The following is a 23181-nucleotide window of genomic DNA, read 5'->3' as shown; positions in this document are numbered from 1 at the left end:
TCCGGTAGAAACGAGTTTATTACAAATCAGGGAAATACAGCGTCTCAGCACACCCACGCGGGGCGCCAGCGCGCCAGAGACGGCAGGTGCATGATGGAAGCTGCACTAAGCGGGAGCTAAGCCTACGGTGTTTCACATGCACTGATCTCCGGGGGGAGGCGGAGAGGGCTCCGGAGGAACAGTCCCGAGGTGGAAAATCGTTTCTCCTACCCAGGGAGGCGGAGGCGTCCATCCGGCTTAAGTCTCATTCTCCTTAATCCCGACCGAAGTCTCCGCACTCGGTCCCTGCCCTTGAGGGACTAGCACAGATGGCGACTAGAAAGACTGGCGACTAATCCCTCGAGCATCTGTGAAATGGGTTGGAGGGGACAGGGCGGGTCCCGCTCCCCGCAGACGCGCCCAGGAGAGGCGGGCGGGACAGGCGGCCGCGGGCTTAACCGGGGAACTTGGCCAGGCGGCGCCGAGCCTGGGCCAGCCGCGAGAGCCGCTCCTTCAGGAACTTGCGCTTGTCGCTGGTGTCGCTGCGCTCCTTGAGGAGCCAGCCGTACGCCTCCTTGTCCTGCAGCAGCTGCAGCATGCCCTTCTGCAGGCTCTGGCCGTACGTTTGCAGGATGAAGTACTGGATGATCAGCGGGATGTGGCTGGAGATGCGGTTGGTGGCCTCCTGGCGGGAAGGACAGTGCGCAGAGTTGAGGAGCACGCGGGGCTGGGGCGGGGGCAGGGCTGGCGGGTGCACGTCCCCGCCTGGGTCCCGAGCCCAGCAGTGACCTCCGGGCCAGAGGCAGCGAGGAAGCCGCCGGGCAGCCTGACCCCACCTCCCCACAGGGACACTCGGGTACCTTCTGATCGGAGAGGGTTAAATGGCCTTTAAAAAGGCAAATGGACAGACGGAGTACACAAACTCCACTTTCAAATTATTTACAACTTTGCAGGAAAGATTTTACGGCCTTTTTTTTTTTTTTAATCCATGCTAAATATTTCGCAGGAAAGAGGCGAGGCCATCGAAAGCCACAGAGCGGAGGGAGCCCTCTGCGGTGTGTGCGAGGCCGGGGTTAGTTCCAAGCCTCTCTTCGCCCTCCCCGGGCCCTGCCTGCTCCTCAAGAGCTCCTTCCTGAGACAGGCTGGTCCCTGTCCATAAAATCGGGATAACATTAGCACCTGGCCTCGTGAGATGGCTGAAAAGATCAAACAAGCTGAAAGATAAAACGTGTAAAAAAGATGCAAGTGTCTGGGGGCGCCTGGGTGCCTCTGTCGGTTGAGCGTCCAACTTCAACTCAGGTCATGATCTCACGGTTTGTGAGTTCGAGCCCCCCATCGGGCTCTGTGCTGACAGCTCAGAGCCCGGAGCCTGTTTCAGATTCTGTGTCTCCCTCTCTCTCTGCCCCTCCCCTGCTCACACTCTATCCCTCTTTCTCTCAAAATAAACATTAAAAACTTTTTTAAAAAGAATAAACGTTAAAAAAATTAAAAATGAAAGAAAAATAGGGGCACCTGAGTGGCTCAGTCAGTTAAGCATCCAACTCTTGATTTCAGCTCAGGTCATGATCTCATGGTTTATGAGATTGAGCCCTGCATCGGACTCCGCACTGACAGCACAGAGCCTGCTTGGAATTCCCTCTCTCTTTCTCTCTCTCTCTCTCAAAATAAATAAACATTTTTTACAAAAAGGAAAATGTCAGGTCATAAAGGCGTTAACGCTCCCTGTGCAGACTGACAGATGCATAGAATCGCAGCAAGAATGCCCACAGCTCTTTTTGCATTACCGCTGGGACAGGCTGATTCTAAACTCACAGGGAAACCAAAGTAAGACAAGGTGGAAAATTCTGCACGACAAAGAAGGGGGGCACAGGCAGAGGCATAACCGTGTCCACGGCAGTGTCAGAGAGTGGCCAAACGGTGCAAATACCCCAGACGCACAAAGAGGAGCGTATGAACGGAATGTGGTCTCTCTGTACCACGAAGCATCACGCTGCTTTTAGAGGGAAGGGCAGCCCAACACAGGTCTCGGCCAAGGTGAATCTAGAGGACATTATGCTAAGTGAAGTCAGCTTCCCTACGTGAGCTCCTGGGAATCAGAAAGTCCACAGGTTCAGAAGATAGAAGGCAGGGGGGCGCCAGGGCCGGGGACAGGGCTGGGGAGGCTGTGTTTCAGGGTGGCTGAGTGTGTTTGGGAGATGAAGGGCGGGGACGGCTGAGCCACCATGTGAATGTGCTTCATGCCACTGAGCTGTGCACTTAGGGATGGTTAAGGTGGTACCTTTAATGTGATACGTATTTTACCACAATGTAGAAAAGAAAAAACAGAAGAGCAGTGGGGAGCATGACGGGGCAGTTCTGGCTGCACTAGGCACTTAAACCTTGTGTAAAAATCTGCTACTGTAAAACAAGATGACGTAATCACGTTGATGCTGACATCTAAAAAGTGAACCAAAAGAAACAGCACCCAGTTTCTCCCGGGCCCCGGTTTAGAGGCTTGCTCTCCCAAGGAGGGTCTCTGTCCGGTGGTGCGGGCACGTCCTCGGAGCCCGTTAGAAATGCAAGATCGTGGCCCCACCTCACACCTGCAATCCACGTCTGCCCTGCCACCGGATCCCAGGAGACCTGTGTGCGGGGCCGAGTTCTAGAAGCGCTGCCTTACAACAGGCGTTGGCGAGGATGCGGGTGGGAACGCAAGCTGGGACGGCCGCTCCGGAAAACAGTGTGGAGGGTCCGCAAAAAGCTAAAAACAGAACTACCGTTCGACCCAGCAACTGCGCTACTAGGTATTTATCGAAGGGACACAGGTGGGCTGTTTCAAAGGCTCACACGCACCCCGATGCTTATAGCAGCGCTATCGACAACAGCCTAAGTATGGAGAGCGCCCAAATGTGCATCGACGGATGAATGGATAAAGAAGATGTGGTACAAACGTACAATGGAGTACTACTCAGCGATCAAAAAGAATGAAATCTTGCCATTTGCAGCTACGTGGATGGAACTAGAGAGTATTATGTTAAGTGAAATTAGTCAGAGAAAGACAAATATATAATTCCACTCATATGAGAAATTTAAAATACAAAACAGATGAACATAAGGGAAGGGAAGCAAAAAGAATATGAAAACAGAGAGGGAGATAAACCCTAAGAGACTCTTAAATACAGAGAACAAACTGAGGGTTGCTGGAGGGAAGGTGGTCGGGGGTTGGGCTAAATGGGTGAGGGGCGCTAAGGAGGGCACTTGTTGGGATGAGCCCTGGGTGCTCTATGTAAGTGGTGAATCATGAAATTCTATTCCTGCGATCATTATTACACGACATGTTAACTTGGATTTAAATTTAAAAAAGAAAAAGAAAAAAAAAAACCACTGCCTTAAAGCATCCAAACAGTGACCTGATGGAGGCACCTGATAAACCAGGAGCTGCCTATTGGCTTTATCTGTACAGATTTTGACCTGGAAGCTTCCCCAGCATGAATCAGACCGCTTGTCACGTGCTGGGAAACGTACAGTAGCCATGAAAGCATGTGCCTCTGGGGGCAGCTCGTCGCTGCGTCCCAACCCTGAGGCGAGGGCTGCACCCACAGTGGTTCCCCTGAGTATTCACAAGAAGCCGGTGAGGAGATACTGCTCTCCAGAGAACACAAAGCTGAGGCTCAGAGAGGTCAAATAACTTGGCCAGGGCCACACAGCCCGTCAAAAGCAGACATGAGTGGCTCTCTGAGTCATAGCCTCTGCTCATCTATCCGGGGCTCGAGGCTTCCACAGAGGCTCACAGAGGCCAGGCACACGGAGCTGGCTGGTGGTCACCCCCAGACACCCGGAGACTTTAGAGAGAGAGTCACTGACAAGAAAAAGGAACGAAAGCCGCCTTTCTGAGGCACCTGCAGACTTACCTGGCGGTAAGCCAGCAGATGCTCAAAGATTTCGGACAAGGAGATGTTCAGCGGAGAAGCTTCTTCAGGGGACCTGCTGTGCGTATTTTTGCTGTTCTTCTCGTCTCCCGCATCCTTCTGTCTGACCCTCTGCAGCGCACTCTGGTAGATCTGGTCCTGACAGTACACAATCTGCTCCATTTGGAAGTGAAGCCGGATCGACTTCTCCGCTTCCTTTTCGAGTTCAAACTTAATGTCTTCGATTTTGGACTACGGCAAAAGAGAAGTGTAACGAAGTTCGCTCAGGAATGGATCGCCGGGCTGAGGAAGGGGAGGTCCCTCCCTGAAGCCTGCAGCCAGCCGGCCCCTACTGGAATGAAGACCACATCTTCCTCCCACACCCCACGCTGCCTTATCTAGGACGGGGCTCCCTCCTTGGCAGGGGGTGGGGGTGGAGCGGTCAGCCTGCCCAGACCCCCACCCCCCTGCCCTGAGCCTGGGCTCCCGCACGGGCTCTGCTTGGGGGCCCGATGTCTCAGGTTCTTCCTCTTTTGTGGACTTTCTCGTCTCATCAGGAGTATATATGCCCATTACCAAGATCGTGGGGGTAAAGATGGGGCCAATTGGATATCTGTTCAATTCCGCAGGGTTCACATTCTTACAATTTAGAGAAACTGGCTTCCAGAAGGCCAGGGAATAGATCTCTCACACAGAAAATGCCTGCACTTCCCAGAGCCCGATGGGAGCCAGCGAGTGGGATGCATCCCAAACATTTTCTTCCGCATTCATGAACACCTTCCACGCGAGACATTCTTAGAGGTATTTTGTGGGTGCAGAGCCCGAGGTCCAGGCAGCTGAAGGCCCCTCTGGTCTGTGAAAGGCCAAGCCAGTCTTCCCAGCGGTGCTGGGTGCCAGGGACCCAATGTGTGTGTCTCCTCAAATTCAAAAGTTGAAAGCTTAATCCCCAAAGCAGTGGTGCTGGGGTGGGGGCCTGGGGGGTCCAGGCCATGAGAGGGATGGTGTCAGACCCCTTGTAAGAAGAGACACTAGAGTGCTTTCCCCCTCCTTCTGCCTCTCTCTCTCTGTCTTGTGAGGATCTGAAGAGAAGGCAGCGACCACACAAGCCAGGCATTGGGCCCTCGGCAGAAGCCAGGTCCGCCAGCATCTTGATCTGGGATTTCTAGCCTCTGGAAGGTGGGAAATAAGGGGCTGTCATGTAAGCCACCCGGCCGCGCTCTGTGTTATGGCGGCCTGAGCTGACCAAGCGCACGGAGCCCCTCACTGTGTCTCTCAGCTGCTGAAGTTGGGGGGGTCTTACTTCCTCCTGACTCTTCACTCTTGGAAGACGCCACTTGTATATTGGCTTATCCTCAGTGAGTTTCAGGGCTCGGGCCATTTGCTTCAGATGAGGCAATTCAACACTAACCCTGGCTCTCTTTTGTGATTTTAAATGTTTTATTTCTAGAGTCTGTCACCCTCCCTCCCTCTGCTTACTGCTTCTCACTCGACGTCATCACTAAAGTTCACCAATGAGCCTCACTATCTGCTTCTCTACATGCACAATCAAGCTGAGATGGTTTTCACACAAGAAATCTACCTTCTGGCATCAGGCTGACTTTTTTTTTTTTTTTAATCGCACGTGGTCAGTTTTACCTTTGTTGTTCTGTAGAGGTTGAAAAATTCAGTAAAATTTTCTTTCGAAATATCTGCAAAGGCAAGCTGGACCATATCTGAAGAAAGAAAAGCAAGATTCATTCAAAATCATAGATTGATGGGGCGCCTGGGGGCTCAGTCGGTTGAGCGTACGACTTCGGCTCAAGTCATGATCTCAGTGTTCGTGGGTTTGAGCCCCGCACTGGGCTCTGTGCTGACAGCTCAGAGCCTGGAGCCTGTTTCGGATTCTGTGTCTCCCTCTCTCTCTGACCCTCCCTCACTCACCCTCTGTCTGTCTCTCTCTCTCTCCCTCAAAATAAATAAACATTTAAAAAAAAGATTCAAATAAATGGAGTATTTTGAAACTGAAAATACACAGCTGTGGAGCCGGCCGGAGGTGTGGACAATGAGAAAGGTGTATTTGGTGTGTCCTCCCGGCTCCTGACACCAAGTTCCTAAATCCCTTAGAACCTCCCGGGTGACGGCAGCATCTCTGGTTCTAAGGAGAGGACCCCTGGTGGGCGCCGGACAGCTTCAGGGTGAGGGCTGGTCCCCAGAACGATCAAGCCTGGATTAGAAGCCTGGAGCCTTCCGCCCCACCTTCACCTCGCCACCTCTGCGTAGACTGAGTCAGGAACTAATGATGTCGTGTGCCGCGCCCCCCACCCCCAACTCCGTGAGACAGAAGCAGTAGCGACCCACCCAATCCTCACTCTCCATACGTTCATTCACGTCCTTTATCATAACCTGGCAAAGGGAAGTACCTCCTTTAAAATAAACCAGCAGAGGTAAGCAAAGTGCCCCTGAGCTCTGGGAGCTGTTCTCGCAAAGTATAGAATCTCGTCAGGAGGAGGTTGTGGGGAGTCCTGAGAGACCGTCTGTCATTAGCACAGTCTGACGTGAAGGGCCATCCCTAAGGGCTGAGCCTTTCCCATCAGTGCTAACCCAGTTAGTGGCAGAGCTGAGTCCAAATGCTGAACACCCAGCTGGTGTCCTGGAGAATCAGAGGATTCATTGGGTCCTTGGATACTGGAAACACCCCAGGAGTCGTCTCTGGGATTTAGCACTGGTTTTGGTTCAAGCCTTTCCCGGCCCTAGAAATAAAACGTCTAAAAGCAAAACCAAGAACTCACCAGTTACCGTGTGTAACATATCGACGGCTGGCTCTTCAAGCTCTTTGATTTGCTGTTTTATAATAATCTCAAACGTCTTGTAATTTACAAATCCTGGCAGCTCTCTGCCACGATACCGATTTTCAAACTTCTCCATTTGTTTATAAATAGTTTTGTAACCTGGAAACGAACGGTTCGGAATTATTTTACAGAAATAACCTCGTGGGCTTGTCTTCTCCTTTTTCCAATTTATTTGGAGAGAGAGCGAAAACAGAGAGAGAGAGAGAGGGAAGAGACAGAATCCCAAGCAGACAGATTCCCCTGCATGCTCGCTCTAGGGCCCCCCGGAGTCGCCGGCCAGAGTTCAGTGATTTGGGGCGCAGCAAAGGTGGCCTCCACATCACACAGCCCCTCCCCCTCCTGGCCATCCTCGCCTCCACCGCCTGCCTCCCCGGCCTCGACTCGACCCCCCTCGCCAGGCCCACGGCAGAGCCTGGCGCTCACCTCTCTGGAACTTCTTTTCGATCACGGTACTCCATTTGTGGAACTCGTTCCTGATTTTGGTGAACAGCCGACTCTCATCCTCCCCCACAGACTCCTCCCCTTGTATTAAAGAGCTGATGTCGTGATTAAATGCATTGATTTTCTGTCAAGGAGGAAAACACCAGTATAAGAGGAGGTGGGGGGGTGAGGTGGTCTGGGGGCCGTGCGTAGGCCGAGGGTGGGCAAGTCGCCCCTCACCACCTGACGGGGTAACAGACCCTCCCACCCCCTAGCTGCCCTCGGGGTCTCGGGCGAGCACGCGTGATAAGCGATCCACGCAGCAAACATGGCCATCCGTCCCTCCCCACCGCCCCCCCCGGCCCCGGTTTGGTGTGAAGTGGGCACCGTGAGCCTGGGTTGGCTTCCGGGGAATAAGAGAAAAGTGCGCGAGGCACACAGTCCCTTTCCGGACACTGACGTGTGAATCTCCGACTCGATGCCACGGCCAGTACTCACATCTATGAGAAAAAGCATTTTTTCGTGTTCGTCTTCCGGTACATCTGAGCCGTACTTTTGTAATTCCTCTGTTATTTTCTCATGATTCTCCTTTATTTGATTCTCTAACAGGGGCAGAGATTTCTGAGGAAAACAGAAAATAACAGAAAATAATGCCTGCGCGGCACACCTGACCCCCTGGCTTCCTCTAGAGCGAAGATGGAGAGGGGGGCACGTTAGCGGGTACGGCCTCCACCCAGGCCTCCCCACTTCCCACTCCCGGGGGGCGGGGCACAGCCTCAGGGATGCCCCGAGGCGGCCACTCCGCATGGCTCTTGCATCCTGTCCAAGCAACGCCAGGGACAGTCCCTTCTGTGACTTGTGGGGACGTTAGAAAAGGCCACTTGTCTCGTGGGTTCTGAAGAAGCTGCCGTTGGGACAGTTTAAGATGCAACAACTTTCATGCCGTTAACAGATTACAAGTTTTCAGGGACTTCCGTCTCCGTGGCGCAGTTGACGGCGTGTGCTAGCGCCCTCTTCCACCACACACGGAAAAATGCTGGCCGGCACCTCAAAAGCATCCCTTAGACTGCATCCACGGGCTGGAAGGTACTCAGGGGCACGGCCAGGTGACCTGAGCGCCCAGGGGCGGATGGGGAGAGCAGGAATAGAGCCAAATTTGGCCTCATGGGGCATTTATAGGAAAGAAAAATTGAGCTGACGTTTCAGAGCCTCACTTGGTGCTGGGGCAAAGGCTAAATCCCGGTGGGCTTGCTGGATGCAGGGAATCTAATGAGCGAGCATCTTCTTACTATACGGTGGGACTCGAAAGAGCTAGGAACAACCGTGCCCTCTCTCCCCATTCCTGGGGACTGAACTCGGTGCTGAGTGGAGGGACATAAAATCTCTGCCGAAAACCTGTAACCACAAGCCAGCCCCCAGACAGGTCTGCTGCTCAAATTCAGACTCCCTGAGGGGGGCCCCCAAACCTCAGGCTGAGAATCTAAGATGATTCAGGCCGGAGGCTGCCCCTCCCCAGAGAAGCTGATTTTGAGCCTGGGCTTTCATGAATCCCCACAGATCAAGTTCCGGAAAAGACAGGCCCAGAGTCAAAACCCTAATGCAGGTCACGGTGGGTGACGGCTGGCACACCCAGACTCCAGGCACCAGACTCCTCGAGCGCAACATACAACAGAAATACGTGCAACGGAATCTTTCTAAGGGATCGCAAATGTGAAAAAGCGAGGGATTCTGTCCAGACAAACTTGACAAGGAACCACAGAGAGATTTAAAATATGAAATCTCTGATGGTGAGCATCGCGGAGACATCACGGTAGCGGCCGGCAGCGAGAAAGGGAAAAGTTGGGGCGGGGCTCGTAAGATTTTAGGCCCAGTGGCTACAGTCATCCAGGCCCAGTGGCTACACGCCATCCAGGAGCATGAGCTGGAAACGGAGAATCCCAAGATGGGCTCCGGACCCGCCGCCCCCCAGCCTGCACCCCAATGAGATCCCCACAGATCGGTGCACGCGTGCGGATGGTTAGCGAGCCCACGCGGGTTAGCTCTGGGCTTGTGGATGGAGTCAGAAAACGGACGGCTCTGTGCGTGCTTACACAGATGTGCGTGATGAGTTCGGTGGTCAGTTTGTCCGCCAGGCAGGGGACGGTGGCCCTTCCCTCCTCCAGAAGAACCCTGCAGACAGAAAAGAGAACATGACATATGACCACCCTGGCATGGCCAGAAAATGCAAGTGCGCTTTCTGCTGCAGGGACAGTGAAGGCAAATCCAGTTACCCTCCCCACCCCCGGCGGAGGGAGCGCCCTGCCACTGGTGCTCAACTGATGTGCGGAACTGCCCTGAGTGGAACGAGGGCAGAATTTTCATTATTTCAGATACTTCAGAATGGCATGGAGTTGTAGAGAATTGCCGAATCATGGTATTGTACGTCTCAAGCTAATACAACTGTATGTCACCTAGCCGGAATTAAAATAAAAAGCTTACTTTAAGGAATGGTATAGCTCATCTCTTCCAGCTGAGACATCAAATATGTCACATGACATCTGGGGCGCCTGGGGGGCTCAGTCGATTAAGCATCTGACTTCAGCTCAGGTAGTGATCTCCTGGTTTGTGGGTTCAAGCATCCTGTGGGGCTCTGTGCTGACAGCCCAGAGCCTGGAGCCTGTTCCAGATTCTGTGTCTCCCCCCTCTCTGCCCTTCCCCGCTCATGCTCTGTCTCTCTCTCTCAAAAATAAATATTAAAAAAACTTTTTTTAAAAATATGTCTCATGACATCTGACTATAGAATTGTCTTTATAAAAATACACGTGGTCACCTATGGATATGTTTTCATAACATACACACACTCTTCTTCACGTAGATAATATGCACATAAGTCTATGTAATGCAGGCATAGGGCCCCACAAAAATACCCTGACATGTACCTACATAGGTGTATGGGTGACACTGAACTACGGTATTCACCCATCCCCAAGAGAAGAACTTAAACCAAGGGCTGCTTGCAGGAAGGAAGGCCTATCCTTGCTCTATCCAAATCTGTGTTTGCCGATTATTAAAGGATTCTTTATATTTTAAATAAATTTTTAGAATAAAGCGCATGCCTGTTTGTGAAAGAACACTCACAGCTAAGCTTTGGTCTCCACATTTGTCAATTTTTTTTTAATTGTGATAAAATGTCAGTAACAAAAAATTTAAATGTCCCCCAGTGCCACTGACTGATCGTCAAACTGATATGGCCCACGACTGGAAAGGCCACATTCATCATATAGCAAATATACGTATCTGGGTCCATTTCTGAGCTTTCCGATTTTTTCCCATCCTGAGGTATTTATGTTTTTATTCTGGTCGTGGCATAGCATTTAAATGATTGCAGCCAATTCCCTCCTTATCTGATCGTTTATTTTTTTGCTGTACTTGGTCAATGCCTCTTTCGTTCTTCCGGACAAATCCCATGGGCACTGGCAATGCACAGACACACCCCCACATCCACTCCCAACGTCTGCTTCTGCATGGTCGCCACTTTCCCCAGGAGAGGAGGAGATCCTAAGTTTAGGCTTGCCCTTGCAGAAACACGGCCCGGGTACCTGAAATGTGGGTGGTCCTCAAAGAAGACTCTCTCTCTCTCCAGAGCCTCGGCCAAGCTCAGCTGGTCTTGGATGTCCTGCTGGCCCCGGCACTTGACGACCGTGTAGCCCTTCTTCAGGTGACACACGAGGTTTTGTGCAACGTCAATCACCTTGCCTTCGGTGCCTCTGTCCACCAGGTCAGGCTTCGTCAGGATCCCTGCAAGCCGGAGCCTTTCGATCAGAGAATGCCCTCAGCTTCCCCTCAACCTTGCTTGGGGGGACAAGACAGCACCCCCCACCCCCAACCAAGGCCACGGTTTGAGGCGGAGTCCCCAGCCAGTGACAGAACTGTAGCTTCAGGCCCCACGAAGATGGCAAGCCGTGGGAGGCTTGATGCACCCAGGTCTTGGCCCTAATGCCTGAGAGACAGCAGCGCGTAATGGCCCTTTAATTTTCCTTCTACCCAGAGGAAGAGTTCATGCTCTATTGCACTGGCGCTCTGACCTCCCCGCAAGGCACGTCTCAGGGTCTCAGGCCCTGCCCCATAGATTCCGACTCAGGAGGTCTGGGCGCGCCGAGGGATTTGCCCTTCTCAACGTCGGCCAGTCATTTCTGGTGCAGATGGGGCTTGGCCCGCACTTAGAGAAACACAGGTCCTGCCAAGACCAACGGCATCATTTGCTGAGCCCACTGGCAAGCAAAACCCTCCTACGGCTTCTAGATTCTTCCGTCCTCTTACCTATGGTCCTGTCTCCATCGGGGTCCACCTCCTGAGCCATGCTCAGCGCCTCTGTGGTGGCAATGTCCACGTTGCAAGGGACCACCACCAAGTTGATGGTCTCCTGCTTAACGATGTACTTCCTGATGAGTTGCTTGGTCTGTGAGAAGATGAGAGCGGGGGCGGGTCCTGACCTTGCCCTTGCTTTGGGAAAACCTCAGAGTCCCAGGGTACCTCCCCAAAAGAAATGAGCCCACAGCACTTCTCAAGCTGGAATTATGAGAAACCAAGTTCCCCGTGGCAGAAACGGAGCGCTAGGGTCTGGGGAAAACCACCGGATCTTAGCTCATTATCTCCTAAGAGTCCCCAGTGGAGACCCACAGGGAAAACAGGACGCCAAGAAGTGCATGACGGTGCCCTAGATCCTTAATTTCTTGGGTAACATGCGCCAATATGGAAACGTCATTATATCCGTTTCTGATGCTTTCTCTCCCCACGTAAAACCCCTTCCTGTACATTCCGCCTTAGATATGCCACAAAATGCAACTAGAACCAAAAATGGGCCACCATATAAAACCCAGACATGTGTGAAATGGATTTCCAGTTCTGCCTGCTTGCCTCATCTCCCCAGAACGTCTCCATCTGACTTGGCGGAGGCCACAGAGTCTGCCACGCTCTCCCAATCCCCCTCACCCCTCCTGACACCCACTCTCCCAACTCAGCCCAGGACTCGCTGCTGTCCAGGGCAAGGCCCTGCCCCCAGACCGAGGCTTTACCTGGCGTCCAATGTCGGCCGGCTGATTGCCCACAGCCACCCTGGTGATGCCAGGGAGGTCTATCAGGGTCAGATCCGGGACGTGAGGGGAGCTGACCTCCAGGTTGATCAGCTCATGACTGATCCCCAGTCCTTCCCCAGCAATGGCATTCTGGGCTAGGGAGGGAGGAAACGAGAAAAACTCAACAGAGCATACAGTGGAAGCATCTGCCGTCTACAGCAAATCCTCTGAAAGTACTTTCTTCTACCGTCCGTGCTTGGATAAGGCATATCGAGCAGGTTCACTTTTCTGGAGCTAGAAGGAAGCTCAAAGGGGCTAATTCAGGGATTTCCTTGCCAGTGGCCAGGACTGTTTGAGACCAAGTGGAAACATCCTCTAAAGATTATGGCCACCTGCACCAGGCCAGAGCCTGGCCGGCCTGAGCTCTTCCTGGCTTTGCACCTACATCTTCCCCCGATGTCATTAGGAAATAAACAACAAAGGAAAATGAAAGCAAATAAGAACACGTGGGAACATCTGAAACAGGATTTGGGAAATTATGGAGTGGAATGTGCTAATTTTGAGCAAAACAAGCCCTGGTACTGACATCCCATTAAGGGACTTCATTTTGCTCCTTCCTCTGTAATGATGCAAATCTCAAGATCTGAATTTACTGCATCAAACTGTTAACTAATACCACGTTATTCCTGTCTACATCCAGAATGCCTTTTAGACTTGTTTTATACCAGCCAAGGACTCAGAATGGAAATAATAACAATGGCCAACTGTGAGCTCCGCAATGTCGATTTACCAAACAATGTGGTCATGCGATTAAGTCTGGCCCGTGGGGTACATGTCACATTTGCAACTTCAGGACAATGTGATGAAAAGGCAGGGGAAGCCCTTGGCCAGTGCCCAGCTGGCTGGGACAAGGGCTTTCTGACTAAATCATGCAGCCTTGGGCGCGGAGGCCACACACACGACAGAGTAACAATATAGGAACCCAGTTCCCAGCACAGGACTTTCCAAACCAGCTCTTTGTGAGAGAGAACTAAAATGGGCACATTGCTTACACCACCCTGTTAGCTGCCCGCTCACACAAATGGCCTGGAATTCCCTTCCCTCACTCCACTCACGCTCCTCTACAGGGCGACCTTCTCCCAACCAGAGTCTGTCCCTCGACATCGGGCTTGCCTGTGGCTGACGGCACATGACAGAATGGACCCAGTAGAAATGGAGAACTTGCGCCGGGGACTCCTCTTTCCTTCCTGTAAGGAACCCATCCACCACCGTGCAAAGAGCCCAGCCTGGCCTCCTGGAGGAGGACGGCCACCACGTGGGGAGAAGACCTGATCATTGCAGCCCAGAGCCTGGGCATGTGACCGAGGCCATCCTCGACTGCTGGCCCGAACCGAGCCAGCCAGAGCGAATCACGAGGGTCAACAGTTCCAAGCCATTAGGCTTTGAGATTGCGCTGTTACACAGGAAGGGCGATGGGTTCACACGGCAGTTGTGAGTGTTCTGCCCCAGGAGCCCATCGAAGCCCAACAATCACACTGTAACGTTCTGACCGTAAAACATCCTTCAACTTCTGTAAACCAGTCTGCAAATGCAACTTAGTGCTTCTCCTTTCTTTAAAAGCCAAGCTCATTCTTTGCCACTTTTGCATCTTCCCCAAATGACTGACGCTAGGTTGTGACACGCGAGGAAGAAGTGAAGGTCGATGCGGAAATGGTTATTTATCCGTCTCGCTCACTCTCAGCAGCAGCAGACCCTGCTGCGACTTGCCCTCGTGTCCTTCAAGTCTTATTTCTCCTTCTGGATGACGCTTCCTGTGGACAGAGTGCTCTCCGTCTCTGTGGTCTGCATTCCCTGAGACTCCTCGTAGGTCAGCCTGAGCTGGGATGATGCAAACACATGCATCTCGTTCTTAAAGGAAAAGGCCCATGAGATGCTTCCGGGGACGGTTCGGAGATGGCCCAGGATGCCTTTTTACGAGGTTAATGGGGAAAGGGGTTCCCTGGCCCCACGCCCCCTTCTTATTCCATCAGATCTGTGGAGTGGGAAAGCTTTGAATAAGGGACAGATACTCCTCGTTTGAATTTTAAAATTCACATTACTCTCAGATTCTTATTTACATACTAAACAGTTACTTGCTGAGGTCAGATTCTGTCCAAAGCGCTGGTCTTCATGAGGGTCAAAGAAGAGAAAATACACTGGAGCTGGGGCCTGATGCAGATGAGGGCAGGAGGGAGGGTCCCCAGGCGAGCAGGACAGGCCCAGAAAGGGAAGAGTGGGCACAGTGACAGATAGACCCCCTTCCCCCTTCACACAGGTGGCCAGATGTCCAAATAGGCGATGACGAACAAATGTGGGGCACTTACCTTTATTGATTTCCTCCTCCACCTCGGCGGGGTCTGAAATCTCCACCTCACGGTCCTGGTAGCTGACTTTGCCTCTCCATTCATCCTCATTCACGAGCTTCTTCAGCTTCAGCACCAGAGGACATCTTGTAACAATACCTGGGGACCACATCCACATCAGTCCCGTGTGCTGCTCTTAAAGGGTCCTAGACGGTGGCCTTAGGTCAGTGCTGCGCAAACTTGTCTATAATCATCTGGGCAGACCGCTAAAACATTCTGGTCCCCATCTCCAATACTCAGATGCACATGTCTGGGGTGGCCTTAGAAATATATATTTTGAGGGGCACGTAGGGGGCTCAGTTGGTTGAGCATCTGACTCTTGACTTCAGCTCAGGTCATGGTCTCACGGTTGGTGGCATCGAGCCCCGTATCAGGCTCCCCGATGACAGTGTGGAGTCTGCTTGGGATCCTCTCTCTCCCTCTGCCCTCCCCTGCTCATGCTGTCTCTCTCTCTCTCTTTCTCTCTCTCAAAATAAATAAATAAACTCTAAAAAAGGAATATGCATTTTGGTATGCCTTACAGGTCATTTTTTGCTCACTAATGCTCAAAAGCCACCACATTAGGCTTCTGGCTTCACCTCAATGTTTTGCCATCAGCTCGGGCGGCACACTAGAGTAGGAAACTGCCAAACACAGGCGAATGCTCTCCCCTAACCCCCCAGGAGACATCCATACCATCAGGAACACATCCTGCTCTCACCAGGCCCGCTTACCACAGTCCCCCGGCCGTAAACTTCCAGGTCCCACCCTCTTCTACGTCTGACCTGTATTTCAAGGCCCATCTCAGGTCTGCCCTCCTCTCTTGGAGCTTCACCGATCCCTTGGCCTTGGTGCTCAAACAGCACCACCAATCAGAGCACCAATCTTTGCCACCCATGTGGAAGGTCACCTCTTGAGAAGGGGCTCAGGAAAGACACCCTCGTGCACATGGTTCTGAGCTGGGGGCACAAGTAGATGTACTCAGTCTTGCCATAATGGGCACGTTATACACGATCCACACAAAAATGTGCAACAAGAGGGTACTGTGGGCTGAGTCATGTCACTCCCCCCCATTCATATGTTAGAGCCCCAGCTCCCGGTGTGACCACTGGGGCCATTCCTCAAAGGGGTAATCAAGGTTAAATGAGGTCAGAAGAGTGGGGCCCCAAGTGACTGGCATCCATGCGAAAAAAGGAAGAGACACCAGGCACGTGTGCACACAGAGGAAAGGCCACCCGAGGACACAACGAGATGGTCATCTGCACACGGCGAGAGGCCGCGGGAGAGACCAACCATCCCAGCACCTGATCTTGCACTTCCAGCCCCCAGAGCTGTGAGAAATAAATTTCTGTGGGTTTAGCCACCCAGCGGGTGGCATTTTGTTATGGCTGCCTGAACTCACTAAAACAGAGAGCGAGTCCTTACCAGTGCCCCTGGGAAGGGCGACCCCTGACAGAGCCTCCAGCACGGAGCTCTTGCCCGAGCTCTGGTCCCCGATCACCGCGATGGCGGGCAGGGCCAGGTCCTGCTCCACGCCCAGGGCCCGCAGGGAGTCGATGAGGTCGATGCAGGGGCGCACTTTCTCCTCATACTGGCTACCCAGGCTCTTCTCAGGCCCCTGAAGAAAGCAGCATCAAAGAATCCTGTCATGGCCTGCAGGCCATGTTCCATCAGAGAGAGACAACTTCAATCAGCCTATCACAATAGGTTAGAGGGGATCCCAAAAGAGAGTGGGAAAGGAACACGAAGAAATATTTAAAGAAACGAGAGATAAAAATGTCCCAGACTTGAAAACGATGAACTCAAAGACCCAAGAAGCTCAATGGACCCCAAACATAAGATACATAAACTACATCAAGGCATGTTATAGTCACATTGCTCAAAATCCGCAACGGAGGGAAAATGTTTCAAGCAGCCAGAGAACATGTTACACATTGAGAGGCAAAGATGAAATCACTGCAGATTTCTCCACAGAAACAATAAAAATAAAGATAGTGGAGTAGCCTTTTTAAAATACTGGGGGAGGTAGGAATCCATTAACCTAGAATTCTATACCCAGCCGAAATATCTTTTTGAAAAATGAAGGCAAATGAAGATTTTTTTCAAACATAAAAAGTGAATGAATTCAGCACCAGCATTGGCACTATAAGAAATGTTAAAGAAGCCCTCTGCCAGAAGGAAAATGATACTGAATGAAAATCTGAATCCACGCAAAGGAATCTACACCTGAAATGGTAACTACTACATTAAAAAAAATAACAACATATCCTTAAAAGACATATGACTGAACAAAAATAATAACAATACATTGTGGGGCTTATGATATAAGTCAAGTTAAGATTCATGACAAAATCAGCATGAAGGCTAGGAGGAGATAAATGAAAGCATACAATTGTAAGGTTCTTAAACATTAAGTTATTTACTATCACTTAAGGTTACATTTGTTAAGTTAAATATGCAAAATATAAACCCTAAAATAGATATACTTAGTAAATCAACAAAGGAAATAAAATGAAATCATAAAAAATATAGTTGATTAATTCAAAAGAAGTAGAAACAGAGGAAAGGGGAAATAAAGTACAGACAGAGAAAATAGAAAGTAAATAGCAAAATGATCTTCTCCAACTTAATTAACAATCACAATAAATATAAATGGTCTAAACATTTTTTTAGAATAGTCAAACTGACTTTGAAAAAGAACAAAGTTGGAGGGCTAACATTACTGGTTTCAGTGTTTATTAAAAAGCTGCAGTGAGCAAAACAATGTGATATTTGGATAAAATTGAGAAAGAGATCAAAGGAACAGAATATATGTTCCAGAAATAAACTGACATTATGTATGGACAACTGATTTTGACAAAACTGCATGGGAAGTGCAGTGGAAGAATAAGCTTTTTGACAAATGGTGCTGGGATATACCCCCCCAAAACAACCTTGTATCTATATTTCATATTATCTACATTAAAAAATAACTCACAATGGATCATAGCCCTAAATGCAAAACCTAAAACTACAGAACGTCTAGAAGAAAACAGGAGAAAAGTCTTTACGACTGTGAGTTAAGCAATGTTTTCTTAGATAGGACCCCCAAAGCACAGTTCATAAAATCACTTCATCAAAATTGAAAACATCCGGTCTCTAAAAAAGACAAAGAGAATGAAAACAAGCCACAATCTGGGAGAAAATACTCACAAAACATATGTTTGACAAAGGAGTTGTACCCTGCATACATAAAGAACTGCCAAAGACTTTATTGACAATAAGAAAACAAACCACCTGATTAAGAAGAGAATATGAGAATATGCTTTATGATATACATAAGTGTTACTAGATAGTTCCTTTATCTCATGGTGAGAAGCTATTTATATTTGTGCCAGGTCAGCTTCTGTTGTTGGGGGCTGTCCTATGCAGGAGATTTAGCAGAATCCCCGACCTCCATTTGTCATTCACCCTGAGTTGTGACAATCAAAATGTCTCGACTTTGCCACATGTTCACCAGGGGTGAACAGACATCTTATAAACAAGATCATAGACCTGAAGTGTCCCCATGGGGATAAAAATCAGATCAGACTGATTTCAGAGGCCAACCTGGGTTCCCATCAAAAACATTCTTGATTCTGGGGGAACAAAGGCACCAGATGGCTTCCCCGTGCAGGAATGGAACTGTGTGGTGGGCACAGGATAGCGCAGTGGTTGTTGAGCTCAGAGCGGGACGGGTTCCTACAGGGGCCAATCGCCCGGCTTCGCAGGCTGAAACGGCACCCCAACCATCCAGTATCAGCTGTGGCGAAGCATCTACACTATACTTGGTGGCCAGCTGGGCCCCAGCTGAATGAGGAGGGGATCACACAGCAACCTCAGCCTGAGAGATCAGGAAGCAGGCATCTCGGGTCAAGAGCATTGCCGTCTACATGGACGGCCCTCAAATGCAGATATTTTCAGGCGGCCACTTACGGTTTTCTGATTTTTCTCTGCCTTATCAGCAAGTCCATTTAGTAGCAGATGATCGAATACAGGATCTGATTCGGTGATCTTCTCTTTAGTATTAACCATCTTCGACTTTTATCAGTTCAGCTGAAAACCAAGCACAAGATTAACAAGATTGATTCAGAAGCAAGGTTCGAGGTTAGAGGTTTGTTCAGTCACAGAACCACACCCACCACTAGATACCCGGAGACACAGTGTGGGCTCCTTAACTCTTTAGGGACTGGAAACGGAGCAACAAGGAGCCGAATGATGGATGGAGGCAAATGTTGCCTCACAGCTCAGCCACCTTCAGGAATGGGCTCCCAGACCGCAAAAGAGTCTTTGAAACTCGGCATTTCCTGTTACAATTTTAGGTTGAATGGCAAACATTTTTTGACCATCAATTGAAAGAGTGGCAAAGAATGAAATTTCTGTGAATTTTTAAAATTCACATGTGAAAGTAAACTTATTACAGAGCCACTCCCACTGCTGCTGCAGGAATCTAAATATAATGGAACCTTGAGACCGAAGCTTATAATTGAAAAAAAAAAATCCCTGAACTTTAAATTCTTTCACTCTGTTCTTTTTGCTCCTGACTTCATATTTTTATTCCATTTTCCTGCATATGAGTGTATCTTAATGTCCTTCACTTTATTCTGTTTTATCCAGTTTGATGGATTTGATGGACTGACATCCATCACTGTGTAAGTTTGAGGCACACAGCATGATGGTCTGAGGTACATATTTTGTGAAATGATCACCACGATAGGTTCGGCTAACATTCGTCTTCTCATAAAGATACGATATCATTTTATTTTGAAAGACGCTAATCGTCCACGTCACCAAACTTGACAGTATCCCCCCCCAAATCCATACATATATGTTTGAAATTCATTTTTAAGAATTTCTGGGACCCTTGCCTCTAAATATTAAATGTTACACATCTAATAACCCTGAGTAAAAGTAAGCGGGAATTTTTCTATAACTTGAAACAAGTGTTATGAGAAATGTAAAGCAGCTACTTACTTCCAATACACCTTCCTTTTCCCCTGACGACGTGAGGTTGACTAGTCGGACAGAAACACAAGGCTCTTTTCCCACGCCTCCTTGAAATGACGCAAAACCTACAAATTAGACCAAAACCTGGATGAATATATGTGACTACTCATCAAGGTAAGGTCCCATTATTGAGAAAGATGCACAGGGGGCTTCACGTTGAATCAAGTTAACGGTTCTTGAATCTTGAATATTTTAATACTTTGGATAAATCTTGGATATTTTACTACTAAGAGAGACGGATAAGGCACAAATCCTTACTGTCACTTTACTGCCTGAATCAATTTTTTTTTTTCTTTTACAAGACCTTCTCCTAAGAGCTATGCAATCTTCCTTTAATATTGGGGCAGTTGAAAGGGACAGGTTAAAAAAAACAAAAAGGAGGGGGCGCCTGGGTGGCTCAGTCGGTTAAGCATCCACCTTCAGTTCAGCTCATGATCTCACAGTCTGTGGGTTCGTGCCCCACATCAGGCTCTGTGCTGACAGCACAGATTTTATGCTGACAGCTTCGGATTTTATGTCTCTCCCTCTCTCTGCCCCTCCCCCACTTGTGCTCTGTTTCTCAAAAATAAATCAATGTTTAAAAAAATTGAAAATTGAAACAAAACAGAACGGAGAAATGTATTCCTTTTACGAGAAAGTGGGAGAAAAGTAAGATGGAAAGGCAATCAATTAGGCAGAGTATGAAAATCTGGAAAATGTATTTCCTAACCTCCCCTGGACCACCCATGCCTTTGGAAATGCTTCGTGCGCTCAGGGAGTCCCAGCCCGGGGCCCCACTTTGAAGATGACCTTAGTGCGCCCAATCAGGTGGCATCACTGGTCCCCAGGGCCAGCACCCCCATGACCATGGGTCATGTTTGCTTCATATAATGACATTCCTTGAACACAAAATCTTATCTGTACACCTTAAATATTTGTACCTTTCACAGATGATCTTTGAAGATCGGTTTGGATTCCAGGGGCAGGGTGATCTCAGTAATTAAAGCTTGCTTCTCACTTATCTGTTACACTGGGCACCGCGCTGTCAAACGGAACTGAATACTGTCACCAATTGTGCCTGTGGCTTCCCACACCCAGACCCGTGAGCAGCGCCCCTGCAGAGTCTCCGCAGCAGAGGGTGGGAGTGTCATCCAAGGGCCTTCCAGTGGGTCGCTATCCTTGTGAAAAAGCCTCCTCAACCCAGGCTTCATAGAGGTCTCCTGACCTCTAATAAGAATCCCCTACCTAGTACTTCCTGCTGAACGCCTGGTTCAGGGGGTCTGCCACTTGCCCAACAACTTTCAGTCCAGCTTTTAAAATAATCCTCGTAGGGGCGCCTGGGTGGCTTAGTTGGTTAAGCGTCCGACTTTCGCTTAGGTCATGATCTCGCGGTTCGTGGGTTCGAGTCCCGCGTCGGGCTCTGTGCTGACTGCCAGCTCAGAGCCTGGAGCCTGTTTCAGTCTGTGACTCCCTCTCTCTCTGACCCTCCCCTGCTCATGCTGTCTCTCTCTCTCTCCTAGAAATAAATAAAAAATATTTAAAAAAAAATAAAAATAAAAATAAAATAATCCTCGTAGGGGCACCTGGGGGGCTCAGTCGGTTGAGCTTCCAACTTCAGCTCAGGTCATGATCTTGCAGTTCTTGAGTTCGAGCCCCGCATCAGGCTCTGTGCTGACAGCTCAGAGCCTGGAGCTGCTTTGGATTCTGTCTCCCTCTCTCTCTTCACCACCCCCGCTCACACTCTGTCTCTCTCAAAAATAAAACATTTAAAAACTAAATAAAATAATAATCCTCATAGAACTTACATTTGCTTTTTCTCCCGGGAATGTTTTGCCTTCCAAAACCCCACTGACATGTAAATGCTTTATGATGGAAGGGGAGAACATTTTGCCCTTTAGACCTCATGCTCTTCACCAAACCACCCCAAGCCCGGTGCCGGGAGGTGGGGAGAGGGAAGTCAAGAAGGAAATAGGGGGAGCTGGTCCACATGACGGGGGTTCCTGGCCAGCAGCTCTGTTCCGAAGCGGAAAAATGACACAGTTAGACATTCGAGGAGCCGTTGGGGACTGACTGATGGGGGTGAGCATCGCTTGACCCTGCTTCTGACAAAAACCTGATTTAAGTTTGACCAAATATTCTAAGAACCCCCCACCCCCACCCCCTGCACAGCTCACTAGAGGTGGAGAGTGCATGTCTCAGTCTGGCTCCCTCTGTCAGCCCCCAGGATGGTCTTCCCTCCCTCCATCCCTCGAAATTTGCATGTCCCCTGCTCAGTCCCACCCCGCTGCACTAGCAGTGGGGAAGCGGGCCCCAGGGCAGCCATCCATGCCCTGGCCTGGGGGTACATTGGGCGGGGCACTTCCCCAGATGCCGGGTCCCTCCCTCCCAGCTGCACTTCCTTCCAACCCGGCAGCTCGGCTACTCAGAACACCCCCTGGCGGGGACCCTCTACCCTGACCTCCCAGAATTCTGCAGGGTGGTGCAGACCCTCCTGGTGTGCCCACTCCCACTGGGGACCTGTCTGGCTTTCACTTCCCAGCAATGTGGACATCAATACAATTATTAAAGGAGTGGGGAGGCCAGAAGGGGGCGCCTGTACCATTTCTCCTTCATCATAGGAAGAATTGTCCATGACAGACCCCAGCCAGAGACCACCGTGAATGACAGCCCCCAACAGGGAGGGCTGCGCACTCCTTTCCGGGAAACTGCCACCCTTGCCGCTCGGCTGACGGGAAACTGCCATCACCCTGAACTCCTGCATTTACCCAATGGACTCAGGTTCAAAACAACCCCTCCCAACCCCCTTCCAGAAAATACTGTTCCTGCCCTTTGTTTGTTGGATTTACCTACGGTCCTGCCATAGCTTGTACGACCCCCGGATTGCAGATCTCTGCCACTCCCGAAGAAACCCACTTCTGCTGATAAAATAACTCACTGTTTTATTTTTAAGGTCGACAGCAGGAAATCTAAAATGGTACAAGCCATGGTCCACCTTCGGGGTGGGCTTGGAGGGTGCGCAGCACTGAATGTGAAACTTTCTCGGTGCACCCCCCTTGACGGGCCCCCTGGGAGACCCCCTGGGCCCCCTCCCGTCCACCTGCCCACCTCCTCAACAGAAAAGTCCGCAGGGTGCGGGGTGGGGGGATGTTTCTGATGAGTCACCCAGGAGCCTTAGCAGCTTGTTGGTCACAAGTGGAATCAAGTGCGCTCTGAGCCCGGCCGATGTTTCCATCATCACCGTCTTCGCCGTCACCACCATCATCACCACCATCATCACCATCATCACCGTCACCACCATCATCACCACCATCATTACTATGACCAGCTTCTGCAATCCCCCGTGCCTCCAGAGAGCTTGCGACCCAGCTTGCGACACTCACCTGTCCCCACGACCTGTCCCCGCGCAGCCGCGAGTGCCCCCGCCGCCGCCGCCGCTCCGCTTTTATTTAGCGCTGGCCCCGCCCCCCGCTCCCGCCGCCCCCACCGCCGACGCCGGGAAACGAAACTCCAGGCACGCCTGGGACGCCGGCCCGCCTGGCGCGGAAACAAAACCGACCGCCGCTTCCTCCCTCCCCCACCCCCCGCCCGGCGCCCCCGCCTCTCCGGGGAGGGGGGCTGCGGGCGTGCT

The 23181-nt window shown here is 50.6% G+C and overlaps 1 protein-coding gene across 1 annotated transcript; it reads right to left on the bottom strand.

Annotated features, from left to right (window-relative positions):
• MX1 (MX dynamin like GTPase 1) lies at window positions 1-22984 on the bottom strand. The gene is made up of 15 exons (XM_039229496.1): window positions 22934-22984; window positions 19542-19639; window positions 18504-18623; window positions 15975-16167; window positions 14532-14669; window positions 12169-12323; window positions 11414-11552; window positions 10693-10891; window positions 9205-9283; window positions 7613-7735; window positions 7118-7259; window positions 6635-6793; window positions 5502-5578; window positions 3870-4118; window positions 1-664 (listed from the first exon to the last, which is right to left on the bottom strand). Exons 3-15 carry the CDS (start codon window positions 18600-18602, stop codon window positions 434-436), a joined length of 1983 nt encoding a protein of 660 aa, XP_039085427.1. The 5' UTR covers window positions 18603-18623; window positions 19542-19639; window positions 22934-22984; the 3' UTR covers window positions 1-433.
• Window positions 22985-23181: the final 197 nt, after the last annotated feature.

This window comes from Hyaena hyaena, unplaced genomic scaffold, assembly GCF_003009895.1.
Source record: "Hyaena hyaena isolate Hyena2069 unplaced genomic scaffold, ASM300989v1 scaffold_2, whole genome shotgun sequence".
Lineage (NCBI taxonomy): Eukaryota > Metazoa > Chordata > Mammalia > Carnivora > Hyaenidae > Hyaena > Hyaena hyaena.
This window is presented reverse-complemented; position numbering and strand designations above follow the sequence as displayed.